General features: G+C 34.4%; 2 protein-coding genes across 2 annotated transcripts; both read left to right on the forward strand.

The window, feature by feature from the left end:
• The first annotated feature begins 5,719 nt into the window (after window positions 1-5,719).
• LOC108205295 (UDP-glucuronate 4-epimerase 3) lies at window positions 5,720-7,546 on the forward strand. Its single transcript, XM_017375195.2, has one exon. It carries the CDS (start codon window positions 5,888-5,890, stop codon window positions 7,193-7,195), a length of 1,308 nt encoding a protein of 435 aa, XP_017230684.1. The 5' UTR covers window positions 5,720-5,887; the 3' UTR covers window positions 7,196-7,546.
• A 3,708-nt stretch (window positions 7,547-11,254) lies between these two features.
• On the forward strand, window positions 11,255-14,372 carry LOC108212691 (MDIS1-interacting receptor like kinase 2). The gene is made up of 4 exons (XM_017384414.2): window positions 11,255-11,871; window positions 12,344-12,604; window positions 12,689-13,564; window positions 13,680-14,372. The coding sequence occupies exons 1-4, from the start codon at window positions 11,418-11,420 to the stop codon at window positions 14,153-14,155; spliced, it is 2,067 nt and encodes a 688-aa protein (XP_017239903.1). The 5' UTR covers window positions 11,255-11,417; the 3' UTR covers window positions 14,156-14,372.
• Window positions 14,373-15,890: the final 1,518 nt, after the last annotated feature.

A 15,890-nucleotide genomic window follows, 5' to 3' on the forward strand; every position in this document is an offset into this window, starting at 1 on the left:
TAGAATTTTATAATAATGAAGATAAGTTTCTACTTACATAAAAACAAACTAATAAAATATATATCTCTTTTTATAGAATATAAAAAAGATAGCGTTAAATAATCGTAATCAAATGTTGTTAAATTTGAAAATATAATGTAAAATCTTAATTAAATATTATAATATTTTAGAAACAATTTAAAATTCTTAGAAAATACCCAAAATTCACTCTAAATATATTATCTTAACTCTAACTGAATACTACCTAAACTTCATCATTAAAAATAATTCTAGAAACTCCTCTTCGTATACATATATAAATGGAGGGCATGTGTCTGGTCATAAGAGGAGACCATGACAAATTGGTTACAATATATTAGTGTGGCTGAGGGAGCCTTACCATGTTTATAGATAAAGTTTTAGTTAGCTCTGCCGATCTAACAACAATTTATTTTTTACTTTTTTGTTAGTTCTGATGAAAAAACTTTTTTATTACACTAAACAACGATTACCATTTGTCTGGTGTAACGGCTAATCTGGCTATCCGACGCGGTGTCATCAGAAGCCTGTTTGTCAAAGCTGAAAAATGTTGTTTGTATAATAAATTGGAAGTCGGCCGGAAACTGACTTATAACTAGAAATTAGTTTAAGATACTTTTTTCAGTGGCTAATTTTTTTAAACTTGTTTTTGATAAAACTTTCAATAAGGAATAAATTATCCATAAATCACTTTTATTTTTATTATTATATGTTTAATAACCCATAAGTAATCAATAATTCAAAAATTAGCGAGAAATTTTAAACTCTCAGCTTACCAAATAAGTCACGTTACGTCATAAACTCACCCAAACGGGCTCTAGATCTTAGAGCGTTGTTCTGTTATTTTTAATCTAAAATTTATTGTCTTTTTAAATTAAATTATTAAGTACGATGAATGTTTGGTTTTCGTTGTCGATTTAATGTTAAATAGACTTAGCATGTCTTGTTATTTGGTGGGTGGTTTTTATTTAAAAAATATGGTTTTCAATTTTAACAAAAATGAAATCAGTTATATAATGATAATGACCAGACCCAGCCCGGGATGGCGTTTGTATTTTAGTTACCGGCTTCTCGCGGGGAGTGGAATCATTTGGGGACTGTTTGCTAACCAGAAGCAGAAGTTCTTTATGGATTCTGTTTTTTTACCCGTTTGTGTGAAAAAGTAGAAGCAAGAAGTTGAGAATGTTAGATTTTCTATTATAATTTCTGTTTTTTTTACAAACATTTTACAGACTTATTTACTTTTCAATTCTACCCCACTTCTTTATTTTAAACAAGAAGTCACTTTTTTTTAACTTGGCCAAACGGCTCCCTTCAAAAATTGTGAGAGCATGTGTAGAAGTGTGTAACTGAAGTCCTTATATATATATATTTATAAACCATTTAATTTTTAAATGAAAATTTATATAGATGATAATTTCAATAATGATTTTATTTATGTTCTTTATTATTATTATAATATTAAATTCAAAATTTTTTAGTAAAAAGATAATATGAAAAATATGTTTAAAGTGTAAAAAATGTGAAAATTGCTAATTATGACTTATGAGAATGAAAACTGGATTACGTTCACTTAGATAAAATGGAATGGAGCAAAAAATGGAATGTTCATTCTATTTCAACACTATATTTCCCCACATTCATCATAAAAAATTTAGACTCACCTATATTTAGTTACTATTTCCTCATATTCTTTTCTTTCTCCATAAAATTTTGTTTGTCATTATTTCCTAATACTCTCTTTTCTCAATAAGCTTGTTTTGTGCTCTCCTCGCCCCGGTCCTTTTTTACCGTATTTTTTTAATTGTTCGACATACATTTTAAGGTACATATAAAATATGTTTTCATAATTTATTTTAAAGTTATCCTTTTTTATATTAACATTTAAACATCAGATTTTTATTCAAAAAGAAAAAATTTAAAATAAATTGTGAAATTATATTTTATAGGAATTGTAAAATGCGTGTCAATCCCCATCCCGAAAGATAAACAACTAAGAGAAATAGAGAGAATAATTTATTTTAAAATTTTACTTTTCTTAATAAAAAAAAATCTAAAGTTAGACTTTTATCCACAAAACAATTTAAAAATAAATTATAATTATATTTTATATGAGTTTTACAACGCGTACCGAGACATACTTCCAAACATAAATCATTAGGTGGAATGAAGGGAGCAACGATTATCACGGCTTTTATGATAAATAATATTATATATGATAATATCAATACAATTTTATCAAGAAGATAATAAATAATAAATAATAATATATATAAATTTATAATTAAATATTTATTAGAAAAGAATTTGATAAATCGAGTTTTAAATTTCACTAATTACACATGAGTTTTTTTAAGCTAAGGCACCATTAATTTCAGGTTCAAAATTTATTTATCTACGTATTAAAATTTACAATTTATATTGTTTAGTTGTAAAATATTAAAAAAAGGTGGACATGTCATTTCAATATACAACACATTTAATTATATTTATATTATTAAACTTAAAATATAAATAAAATTTAAAATTATTATATTTAGTACATAGAAAAGACGAGATATATTAATATTTCTCAAAATACTAATATTTAATATATAACTAATTTAAGTTGAATTTACCTCTCAAAATCTTTTTTTTTTCCACAACCTCTCAAAATCTATGGTTGTATGTATTGGTGGATCATTCCCGAAAGTTGAAAATTATTTTTTGACACGTTTTTTAAGACTCATTTAAAATATAATTTCACAATATATTTTTAATTTTTTTTTCCCTGATTAAAAGTTTAATCTTTTAACTTTTATTAAAAATGATTAAAATAAAATTATGGGATTATGTTTTTTTTTTTTTTTTTTTTTTTTTGATAGGCAAAAGCGAAAATTACAAATACGGAAGCCGGCTTTACAGAGCAAAATAGCCAAGCTTCAACAGAACTAACACCAATGCTAGAAACCAACATAACCTTAACCTAGACTACTACAATATCAGCATACTAAAAAGACAGAAAATGAAGCAAGCCTGATCCTTAAACAAGCCAAAGAATTAGACCTGGCAGCGCACTAGAAGCCATATAGTCAATAGCACTGCTGGGCCTGGTTACCTCCACCTTATACACCTGCCTGCTCATCCTCAGTTAGATCAATGACTGGAAACCTTCCATTTGCATCTCTGAATTCAGCCATGATTTCTCCATCCCCAAAGTTCGGCTGAACCTCCAGGAAATCAGCTTGCGGGCCTAGCCCGACATCCATGTCCAGCTTTTCCTGCAACTCCTCAAAAGGCTGAGGCACTTCAACCAATGACGTGCAGTTCGTCACCCCATATTGAGCCATGCATATTGCTGCTCTATTCCTGGAAGCATTGACTGACTTGAGTTCGCAGTCCCACTTCAGACCATCCTCCTGCCTTGTCCCATTGTAGGTTCTACTAAGGTTGTTGATTTGCCCGACCACTTCCTCAAGTTCTTCCTCTTCAATCACCTCCTCGTCTTGATGCAGAAGGATTTCATAGGCCTGGACATTGTCAGATTCAAGAATCACACGAGGGATTCTTTTCCTGTAAGCTGTGACCATTGCCTTATGAATGGCCCAAAGCTGCAGCTCCAGAAAACCAACATCTTTCATAGGACCCATGATACCCCATAGATACTCCATTCTGTTATTCCTAGCCAATATGCCAATGCTATTAACATTTCCATTTGGCATTGGCTCATTGAAGGTTGAGGCATGAATGTTGACCTTAATATGGGATTATGTTTTATGTTTTATAAGAGTCTGACGTAAACAAGAAATAAAACGGAGGGAACAATGTATTTCACCGAGGGGTGAGCAAGAAATCGAATTAAAACCGAAACCGCTAAAAATCAAACTATGTAAAACCAAACCAAACCGGAACCGAAAATTTAAAAACTGAACCGATTATAATGGTTGCGGTTTCGGTTTTAGGATAAAACCGAATCGCAAAAAACCAAACCGATTATATATGTGTGTGTATTTAAGAATAATAATAATACATATAAATATATTAATTATCAACTTCATGCACAAACTAAATTTATCTAAGATCCCTCGATTTTTGATTGTTAAAACTTTGAAATTTTCTCAACCTCAAAAACTTGTGCAATGATGCATACATTTATCTGATAATTAAGAAATCTTAAAAAATTAGAATATTATAACAAGCAGCATATTAATATTTTTGAAAGTAAAGCAAAAATATATGATTAAAATACTAGAAATTATATACATGTAGTGAAGGGAAACATATGATTCTCTTTGAAAGATTTAGTTCCATAAAAATAAATGGGGAACTAATTACTTTAATAACATTTTATCTTTTGGAAGTAATTTTTTTTGTTTTTATGATTTTAAAACTGAAACCGATTCAAGATTTTGGGACTGAAACCAATCTAACGGTTCGGTTCCTATATCGATTTTCAATTCTAAAAATCGGAGATTTGCGGTATCGGCAGCGATTTTTGTCCTGTTTGAAAATTAGAGGTATGAGGTATTTTAGAGGTTTGACCATTCCAATCCGCTAATATAAGTTTTTGATAGTTAGCGGATTGAAGTAGAAGTTTGAGCTCAAAAAGCTAATTTTAAAAAAACTATTTTGAGGAATTTTTTGGGTTAACGGTTTAGATATGCATCACAAAAAACTCATCAACTAGCTATTTATCAAACAGTTTTACAACAAATCGTTAATTCAATCCGTTAGTCAAAAAATCTATTTCAATCAGTTAGTCAAAATATCTAAAAATTAACCGCTAACTCCCAGCCTTTAACCTAGACCGCACCGATCCGCCCTTTTCTCCCTAACTTCACCTTTTCGGTTGAACAAAGGAGTTATATCAATCACAAAAGCAGTTGGCAACCAAAGACCCATCATTAAACATGAACGCAACACATGATATGACCTCATTAATACGGACTACATAGTACAAACATAAACATCAAATGAGAATACATGTCATTACTCGTAGACCGTAATGTTTATGTAAATAAATCTTATTCCTTATGTCCCACCGATTCTTTAATTTTTTTTTATATCCCGCTCCTTCTTTTTATGTTACAAAACTTTTCTACGATAATTAATTGATAACCAATATTTAAATTCGAAAAGAACAATGAAAAAATTGCAACATTTTATTTTTGTGATTTATCAATAAAATAATTAATTATTTTTTATAATTTAAGCTTATTTAATATTTGTTTAAATACTTCTCGAAGTTAATTGATCACGTGTCCAACTAGGGATGACAAACTCATCCACTGACTATTCGATAATGCTCAACAAAATGATTTTTTAAAATCTTGTCAAACTAGTTCTTACATGAAATTATAAAAACCATTTAGAGTCTAAGACAGATCGGTAAGTTGTAGAATTAAGAAGAATTTTTTTAAGATAAACCTTAAACATATAACTTGTCTTAAGAGGAAGTCATTATTTACATAAACTCTAAATCATAAGAAAACTAAAATCACACATGCAATACAGAAAAAATAAAAAAACACTCATGTAGTAGTAGAAAAGAAATTGATATCTTAAGTTTGAATTGCAATCAACTATCATCAATTCTCCAAAATTCAAATCACAAACAAGAACTCTACTCAAAATCTAAAACTAATTAACTTAAATCACGCCTCAGTATCTTATTTAAACTCAATTATCAGTAACAGTCTCCTAATTATTATAACAAACAAACCGAACCAAACCGGTCCGGACCGAGTCACTATATATACACACACACCTGTCCACACTGGTATATAGATACAGTAACTTGTGTCTATAGGTTCCGGACTTCCGGTGATAGTTAAGTTTAATTAGGGGAGAAATTAGGGTTTAGGTTTACATTGAAGTGACGCAGGTGAAGATGACGCAATTGAAGCCGATATTATCGCATCTCGACGCAATTCCGTCGACGCCGGGGAAGTTCAAGCCGGAGAAGTCGTTCTCGTACTATTACCGGCTCCGATTGCACTCTAAGCTCACTCTGTGGTCGTTTATCTTCGTGGTGGCGATTGTTTTCTTGGTTTTGGTGTCGGCTCCGGCGCCGGCGCCGGAGGGGAATCGCAGGAGTTTGCAGACGGCGGGGAAGTACGCCGGGTCGGGTTGGGAGAACCGTGTCCGGGTCTCGGCCCGGGGGAAAACGGGTCGGGTCGTGCTGGTGACCGGAGCGGCGGGGTTCGTGGGGGCCCACGTGTCGGCGGCGCTGAAGCGGAGAGGAGACGGTGTGGTGGGGTTGGATAATTTTAACAAATATTACGAGATTACCCTTAAGGAATCGAGGAAATTACTTCTTGAGAAAGATGGGGTTTTTGTGATCAAAGGGGATATCAATGATGCTGGGTTGCTGAAGAAGCTTTTCGAAACGGTGTCGTTTACTCATGTGATGCATTTGGCTGCTCAGGCCGGAGTACGGTACGCGATGAAAAACCCTGCTTCTTATATTCAAAGTAATGTTGCTGGTTTTGTTAATTTGCTAGAAGCTTGTAAGTCAGCAAACCCTCAGCCTGCTGTAATTTGGGCCTCTTCGAGTTCGGTCTACGGGCTGAACTCGAAGGTGCCCTTTTCGGAAAAGGATAGGACTGATCAACCTGCTAGTTTATATGCTGCAACTAAGAAAGCTGGTGAGGAAATTGCTCATAGTTATAATCATATTTACGGGTTGTCGTTGACGGGGTTAAGGTTTTTTACTGTTTACGGGCCTTGGGGGAGGCCGGATATGGCATATTTCTTTTTTACAAGGAATATACTTAAGGGTAAGTCGATTATGATTTTTGAGGGTGTGGATCATGGGACGGTGGCGAGGGATTTTACCTATATTGATGATGTGGTGAAGGGATGTGTGGGTGCGTTGGATACAGCGAAAAAGAGTACGGGGAGCGGGGGGAAGAAGAAAGGCGCGGCGCAGTTCAGGATTTACAATTTGGGGAATACGTCGCCTGTGCCTGTTAGTAAGCTTGTGAGTATATTGGAGAAGCATTTGAAGGTGAAGGCGAAGAAGAAGGTGGTGACTATGCCTAGGAATGGGGATGTTCCATTTACCCATGCGAATATCAGTTTGGCTAGTAAGGAGCTGGGTTATAAGCCTACAACGGATTTGGAGGCTGGATTGAAGAAGTTTGTTAAGTGGTACCTTAGTTACTATGACTCTGAGAAGCAGCATGCTAGCTGGTGAACGAGACTGAAGTGTGATTGTGTAATCGACTTATCGATGTTTTGCTTTGTTTGTGGATGACTTATGATTATACATGCCTGCCTACCAATTCAGTCTGAAGCTGTATGATTAGAGCACTGTTCATTCGGGCAGTGTTTTCCGGTCTCATCCTAGCTTATGTGTTGTACAGTATTTGGTAGGTCTGAACTTGTACTGAACAGCGGACTTGGTGTGCTCATCCTGGCATTAGCTTAATAAGAAAACCCTATGACTATCGTGAGATCTTTTAGATGTTTATGATTTAGTTTACTTGTTTATACTAGTGCTGAATATTTTGTCCTTTTAATCACTGATTTTAATGTTTTCGTTGAACTCTGTTCATGATTTTGTTCTCCTCATATCATTATATCGCATTTGCAATATTATATATTTTTTTATTTTTTTTTGCTGATTTGCATCATCAAGTTAATGGAGCTGGATGCAATATCCTCATATTGATTTTTTTTAATGATTGTCGATGTTTGTAGATATATAGTGACATAGTGTTAGGATCTAGGTTGTCATAGTCGTATATTCATAGTCTGAAATCGGTTATTTGCTTTAGCACGAACTTTTCATGTTCTGCTCCATGTCAGGCCCTTCATATTATTTCTATATTTTGTAAAATTTGAAGATGTTAGATTAGGCCCTTCGAATTGTTTTTGTAAAACTTGAAGAAGGTTTACAATTACTCTTCTTTTTTTTTGTTGGCCTTTTTTTGTATCTGATCTTTATGGCAATTGGTGAATCTGCTAAAATATTTTTACTTTTCCTTTGTGAGGTTGGTCTATCAAGGATAACACCTGGAATTGGTTGTTTGGTTGTAATGCTGTGATCGTCTTCATAGAAATAAGCTTAGCCTGCCAACTTTGACGTATATGTACAGCGATAGTTATATATCTGAATGACTGAATGGATAGGTGCCTCTTTGTCTACTAGTTATTGGACTTTCATGTGTGACTACTTCTGGTAGAGATCAAGCTGTTGATGTAAGTATTGATGTCACACCTCCCTTTTCCTTTTTGACGGAGTCATTGATGCTACACTAAGGTGATGTATTGATGGCCAATTTATCTATAAATTTTACACAAGGTTTTGGGTTTTAAACTGCAGTAGTTTTGCCGATTGATTATACATATATTATTTCGTGTGCCATATGTGTTGTTTCTTTCGACTTCAGAAGATACGGTATAGAAGATGTTGTTCTTGTTTGCAAATTTTTAACAAGGGAGCGCAGAGGCTTTGTAAGGACCAGAAAGTTTTGTAAATTTGTTTTAAATCAGTCCCAGATCGGACACTTCTTGCTTGTCAGTTGTCATAGGATAAAATATTCTGTCAAATGAGCTTATGTTTGAAATATTTGTTCGAAACTGGATAAGCCATTTGCACACAAGTGTGTGCAACTAGATAAGTCTCTGCTGTTCTCTATTTCTGGATGAGCTGTTACTACTTGTTAGTGATGCACGGATGTAATAAATTTGTTTGCTCATTTTTCTGATGTCATTTTGAATTCAATTCCAGTTTGTTCTATGATACAGTTTGGTTTTTGGATATGGGATCTGGAAAACAATAATTTGTTATATTATCAACAGAAAGAGATTAGATAGCATTTGCCTGAGAGTCAAACAAGTTTGAATTATATTTTTCGATTTTTTTTATTATGATATAAATATTTTTTTAATATTTCATATTTTATAATTTATCTACCTTTAGTCATTACATTTAATTAAATAATTCTATTGTTTCATGTCAAACTAAGAACAATCAATGAGATTTCATGTAAAAATAACTTCGATTTTTTTAAGTGTAATTCAGATTATTATACAAAAACACATTTCCATCTATGTCTGTGAGGTGAAAATAAGATCTTTATTTAAACCTATGAGCAAGACACGTGTTTACGTACACCTTTCTTAATGATATAATTTCAGAAAAATGAATCAGATATCGAACAAAAAAAAAATAAAAAAATCGAACATTTCTATAATTAAGTTTATAGATATAATTAGCTTTTCTGGTTCTTAAAAGATTATGCTATGTGCCTATGTAGCTTATGTTGTTGCCAGTCCGCGAGGATCATAAACTTGAAACATGCACTTGCTTGTTACTCAGCAATGAAAAAATTTAAGTGGCAATATGCGGGAAAGTTGCGATGATGTTGTATCAATATGCTTGGTTTAAATAATTTTTTGACTGTATATATCTATCGATCGCAAAATATTTTTGTGTACAGGGAGCTCAGTGTTCTAAATGAATTTCGAATATATTTTCAAGACGGGTTTGAAGCGGTAGCGATATATTTAACAGGCAACCAGTGATGGAATCAGGATTTCGAAACAGTCGGGACTAATATAATGAAAGTCACAAATACATTCTACAAGCAGATAGTCAGGACTAATATAATTCAAGTTAAATTTTGTAGATTAGCTGGGGCCTAAAAATCAAGTTTTGTCCTAATTTTTAACTAACAGTCATGATTTATAAAATTCTCTATTATTTTTCAAAAGTCAGAATAGGCTGACCTGCAAGCACATATGAAGGCACTTCTGCATTTTCTTGTTGCATTCCCTTTCTTTTTTTTCAAAATTAGTGACTACAATGTGGCAGCTAGGAAGTCTCAGAGAATGGTAGTTTTAATGGTAGAGTTCCATCAAAAAAATTGACAGAAAATAAGATAGTAACAATCCACCTAATGGAGATTCCTACAGTCCACCTAAATACTGATGATTCACAGGCTGAAATTGCCAATAATTCTGACAGCCCTTTTAAATGGAGTCAGCCACACTTGATTTCTGATAATACAGTTTTCGTCGGAAGCGGCATTAATCTTCTGATACAAGAAAATTGCAGACATTGTTCATGAGGAATCTGTTGCTGCAGATAGTTATTTGTACATGCATATGAGCAAAGTGAAAGTGTGAAACTGTAAAGTTTAACTAACAAAGGTTGATGTTATAAAGGTTTGATTCTACAAACACTTTCTCCTTTTAGCTGCTTTCATTTGACTCTGGCCACATATTAAAGTGTGCGTGACCCCTCACAAAAAAAAGGTTCGGAATGGACTACTAATGTGGAGTTAACAGGTGCCTGTGCGGCCAACACACAAGATAAAAGTTCATTCCTTGATTTACTTTGTAAAGGGAAATTGAGCCACTCAATTTCAAATTTGAATGACAGATTCTGTTTCTGGTTCCAGTTTGGCCCAAATCAATAATGAATCTGAGTTGTTTAGCACCATGTAACATCATAACATTAATAGCATGGTACAAATATTAATTTTCAAGAGGATAAAACTTATTCAATGGATCACAATATGGATGGATGGAACTTTAAGTATTAAAATATGAGTGAGTGTTCTATATCATTTAACACAGTTTCCCTATTTTCTTCATGAAGGCCAGCACCTAAAACATGCTTGGTGTTTTCTGCATGCACTTTCACTTTATGTATAATTGGTTTCACTTTTGTCACTTTTATTTTACTAATGCTTCTCCTGTTAATACTACTTTACAATCATCAAGGCCATTGATTCTATATTGCTTTGCATACTGCTCAAGAACTTGTGAGCTGTTAGTGGCGCTTATGCAGGACTATAATTCAAAAATATGGGTTCCAGAAAGTGATGTTTTTTCAATCTTCTTGAAATAGTTAACTGCAGGCCTTTTCTTTGTCAAGTTCTAAATTGACATGAACCTAGAAAGGATTGACTTAAAGTCTGAACACTTATTCTTGGATCTCGAAAATTAGAAAATTTGAATCACTAAATTACTTGTATAAAAATATAAATCATCTTCTTTTCGACATAAAGTATCGAGATTATAAATTTTCCCAGGTCATGGCATATGGAATTTTTATTTCCAACTCACAAGATAGTTTATATAAGCCTATGTTAAATTTAAAGGGTAACTTACTACATATTTTTCTAAAAGAATTTTTTGAGTAATTCATAATCTACTTTATATGTACCCCTTGGAACATTCTTTCTAGAAAAATCAAGACCAAGACAGTAATCAAAGTCATTACCAGTCCTGGAGAGAGTGGACTTGAGAGCAAACAAAACTTTTCAGTTTCATACTTCACCATTTCTTCATATTTTCCCTCACTCTTCTATGTTGAATCTCCATAAAAAAAAACTTGACAGTGATTATAAAGAAACCAACTTAGTTCTGTCTCAGTTTCACTGCTGTTAGGATCATTCTGTAATATGAACATCAATACCATTTCATGCAACAATTTTCTATGCACCAGCTTCATTATTTTCCTCACACTTTCTTCCCTTGCAAAACACATAAATGGTAATGCAGAAGTTAAAGCACTAATGGAGTTAAAATCGTCGCTTGACCCTGATAACAAGTACCTGCAATCTTGGACAGATGAAGGTGACCCATGTAGCAACGACTCATTTGAAGGAGTGGCTTGTAATTTGCACCTTAAAGTTGCTAACATTTCGTTGCAGGGGAAAGGTCTTACTGGAAGCATTTCACCGGCTGTGGCCGGACTGAAGTGCTTGTCTGGTCTCTACTTGCACTACAACTCCTTGTCTGGAGTAATACCTATTGAAATTTCTAATCTCACTGAGTTGATTGATCTTTATCTCAATGTCAATAATCTCTCTGGGACTATACCTCCTCATATTGGCAACATGGCTAGCCTCCAAGGTCAGTAGTACTTCCATGTGATTTCTTTTGGCTATGGGGTATATATAATCAGTTTTTTCAGATATAAGTTTTAATAATGCACTTATGTCTAGCAATATGAGCTTTTAGGGACATGACATAAGTATTAATACAGAAGAAGTTCTAATAGTTTTTTTTTTTAGAATTTTTGCTTGAATGATTTCACCCAAAGCCTGAAACTTTATTTAGAAAATGAAAAAGAAAACAAAGATTAAAAGATTATACTTGAACAAAGAAAGGTTTATAATTTAGTGAGTAAGGTTAAGCTCTGTGTACATCTTACCTTTCAAGGTTATATCTGGTTTGGCTTACTTAACTTCATGGGTCTTTCTCTGCACAATTTAGTAAGGTGGACACAACCATATGGTAAAAGGACTAAAAAAAAAATCATCTGCTTGAATTCAAATTTCTGAATACGGTATCTGACAACATGATGTAAATTCTTGTTCATCAGTTTTGGAGCTATGTTGTAATCATTTGAGTGGAGGCATACCAGAGGAAGTAGGGTATTTGCAGAAGCTAAATGTTCTTACATTGCAATACAATAGATTGACCGGACAGATCCCTTCCAGCATAGGAAACATGGGAATGCTAAAAAGGCTTGATTTGAGCTTTAATCATCTATCTGGTAAAATCCCTGGTCAATTAGCCAATGCTCCCCTGATAGAAGTTTTAGAAGTTCAAAACAATAAACTTTCTGGACTCGTCCCTCTTGGTAAGTTGAATAAATACTAGTTGTCGCGCCATAGTCTGATATTGGATCTATTGTGTTTTTTTATTTTTCTTTTTGGTCATGAAGGTTTGAAGAAAATCAAGGGAGGATTTCATTTTGGGAATAATTCTGGTTTGTGTGGTGCTGGTTATCCTTCATTGAGACCTTGCAATTCTTGGGATGATCAGAATATCAACCAGATTGAACCCTTTTCACCTACAAAAAATAGTACTAATGCTGAACATGCCCCCTTAAATGCCAAGATTCATGCAGATTGCAATCAGACCAGTTGTCCACGATCATCAAAGCTTCGTCAAATTGCAATTTTTGGTGGAATCATTACAATTATCATTACTGTAGTGGCTGTTGGCTTATTGATTTTTCGACATCGTAGAAACAAACAGAAGGTTATAATCACTTCTCACAGCATTTCTGATGATAGGCTTAGTGCTACTGATGCTAAAGATTTCTACTCAAGAACTGCATCTCCGCTTGTAACACTAGAGTACAGTAACAAGTGGGATCCAATGGTTTGTTATCAGATTGGTAGCGATGACTCTGATAACTTTCTGCAGAGATTTAAGTTCAATTTAGAAGAGATTGAGTCAGCTACACAGTATTTTTCCGAGGTGAATTTGTTGGGGAAGAGCAAATTCTCTTCTGTTTATAAAGGCATTCTGAAGGATGGGTCATTTGTAGCTGTTAAAAGCATTAATATAATCAGCTGTAAGTCTGAGGAAGTTGAATTTATGGACGGGCTGCGTTTGCTGACGTCTCTGAGACATGAAAATCTTGCTAGGCTGAGAGGCTTTTGTTGCTCAATGGGAAGGGGAGAATGTTATCTAATTTATGATTTTGCATCCAATGGGAACCTGGCTCAACATCTAGACATTGCAGATGGAAGAAGCAACTACATTCTTGACTGGAAAATGCGGATTTCAATCATCACTGGCATTGCCAAAGGTTAGTACCATAACTTTTTTTATGTTTGTCCTGAGTGATAATTTTGCTTGCTAAGGTTTAATATTGTGAAAAATGAATTAAAGCTTGACAAGTTTTATATAATGCATTTGATCAGGTATCGGATATTTACACACTAGTGAAACGAATAGACCTGCTATCGTTCACCAAAACATCTCTGTTGAGAAAGTACTCCTTGACCAGGACTTTAATCCAGTAATCATGGATTCGGGTCTAGTAAAGCTTCTTGCTGATGACATTGTCTTCTCAGCTCTCAAGGTCAGTGCTGCATTGGGATACATGGCACCCGAGTACATTACTACTGGTCGTTTTACAGAGAAGAGCGACGTTTATGCATTTGGAGTGATCATGCTCCAGGTCCTCTCTGGCAGAACAATTCTTAGTGCATCAGTGCGCCAGGAAGTTGAAACAGGCAAACATGAAGAATTCATTGATCAGAATCTGAACGGCAATTTATCTAAATTGGAAGCTGCTAAATTGTCAAATATAGCATCAGCTTGCATACATGAAAATCCAGAATGCAGACCTACAATGAAGGCAGTGATTGGAGATCTAAGCAACCATAGATTCTAAGTTCATGAAGTGCAGTGTCTGCAAAAGCTGCATATTATAAGCAGAGACTAAATTGTTTCTCCGCGAGTGTACAGGCATGAGGAAACCAGAAAGGAAATTTGTGGCAAATCATCTACTTTCATAGCATCTATACTATAACTTTTAGAAAAAGAATATCCCTGTAAAAGATCAACGCTAGTTACTAATCTGATTATCTATGCTGTAAATTTATCTGTGTTATGGTCCTGTTATGTGTATCGCGTGAAAATTACCCTTGCAAGCCTCGCACCTTAAACTACAGAAACACATTGTTTTAAAACAACTCTTAGTTCAACTCATCGGACATTTCAGACTAAAAATTTATTCGAAGGCTTGTATAATTAGATGATAGCATTTACTCATCGATTCATCAAAACCAGTCTAACCATATGGGATTGCCTCGTACATGTCTTTGAGCTAAAACAAGTAAGCTTAATGAGTAAGCATACAATGAGCCTGAGAAGTAGATGCACATGCATCAAATATATATCAGACATCTAGTTAGGTGTCCTAACTCCTAACTCTTGTATAAGAGTATATAGTATGAAACAAAGCCGAAGGCAGAGCCATACAATACAGTTTATTACATGCACAGACATGCCTGAAGTGGTTGATTACTAGAAGTCACATTCGACGTCCTAACTACTGGTTAAACTTATTTCAATAAACACGTTTTTGGTTAGAATATAGTATGATTCTGGTAAATCCTCCTCCTAACACCTCGAGGTTTTAGAAGAATTGGTCACTTAACATGGTATCAAAGCTCAACTCGCTATAACATGATCCCGGTAACACCTTGAGATTTTAGGAAAATTAGTCACTTAACATGATATTAAAGCTCAGTTCGCTATAATATGATCCTGATAAGCCCTACTGGTCACTTAACATTTTTCGCCAAACTCTTCCATAAATACTTGCTTGCTCCATCCACAACAGATAAACTCAATATCTGTATACAGTAAGGAAATATGGCAAGAATCTTGTACTTGGCAGTAGCATTGGTGGTGGTGACTCATTCGATGGTAGAGCAAGGGGAGGCGCGGAGTTGTAACGATCTCAAGATCCAACAAACAGGAACAAAGTGCAGTTCTTTTACCAGCGGTGATCAGGCAATGCCCTCTGGCGAGTGCTGCAATGCGATGAGAGCATTGCGTGCACTGGTCAAGACTAGAACAGAAAGGAGGCAGTACTGTTTCTGCGTCCATGAACTAACTTCTCAAAATAGGCATGTTCGCGGTTCTCCATCTTACCCTGCTGCTCGTTTCCCTAGAATTGATTCTCTCCCGAAAAAATGTGGACTTCCGTTTCTTTTCTCCGTTGATCCCAAGTTCAACTGTAACACGTAAGTTTATCTAGTCCCTCTGTTTGTATACTCCCTCCGTCCCAGTGAGTAGTATACGTTCATTGTTTGCAGTTTGCATGCATACAATTGAATGATTGATAGTTTGTTAATTTTTTTCAACACGTATTTTTAAGAGATTTGACCATATACGTGAAAAAAGGTCAAGAGACTAATACGGGAGTTTTACTAGCTCCGTCTCTAAGCATATATCTACACTGTCTAATTCCTCTTGAACAATATATGCAGCGTGAACTGATGCTGATTCCCTGCCTGGAGAAGCAGTCGGAGGACAAATAATAATGATATAGCCATTATTCATCAATGTATGCATGCGTTTGTCATAAATAAAAGGATGATTATACGTATTCGAATAGA

Source organism: Daucus carota, chromosome 1, assembly GCF_001625215.2.
Source record: "Daucus carota subsp. sativus chromosome 1, DH1 v3.0, whole genome shotgun sequence".
In the NCBI taxonomy this organism is placed as follows: Eukaryota; Viridiplantae; Streptophyta; class Magnoliopsida; order Apiales; family Apiaceae; genus Daucus; species Daucus carota.

Excerpts from the sequence above, each read along its gene's own strand:
- LOC108205295 (XM_017375195.2), top strand. The coding sequence starts at position 5,888 with ATGACGCAATTGAAGCCGATATTATCGCATCTCGACGCAATTCCGTCG.
- LOC108212691 (XM_017384414.2), top strand. The coding sequence starts at position 11,418 with ATGAACATCAATACCATTTCATGCAACAATTTTCTATGCACCAGCTTC. Across the intron at positions 12,605-12,688 it reads TTCTGGACTCGTCCCTCTTG|GTTTGAAGAAAATCAAGGGA; the intron begins GTAAGTTGAATA and ends TTGGTCATGAAG. Across the intron at positions 13,565-13,679 it reads CATCACTGGCATTGCCAAAG|GTATCGGATATTTACACACT; the intron begins GTTAGTACCATA and ends GCATTTGATCAG.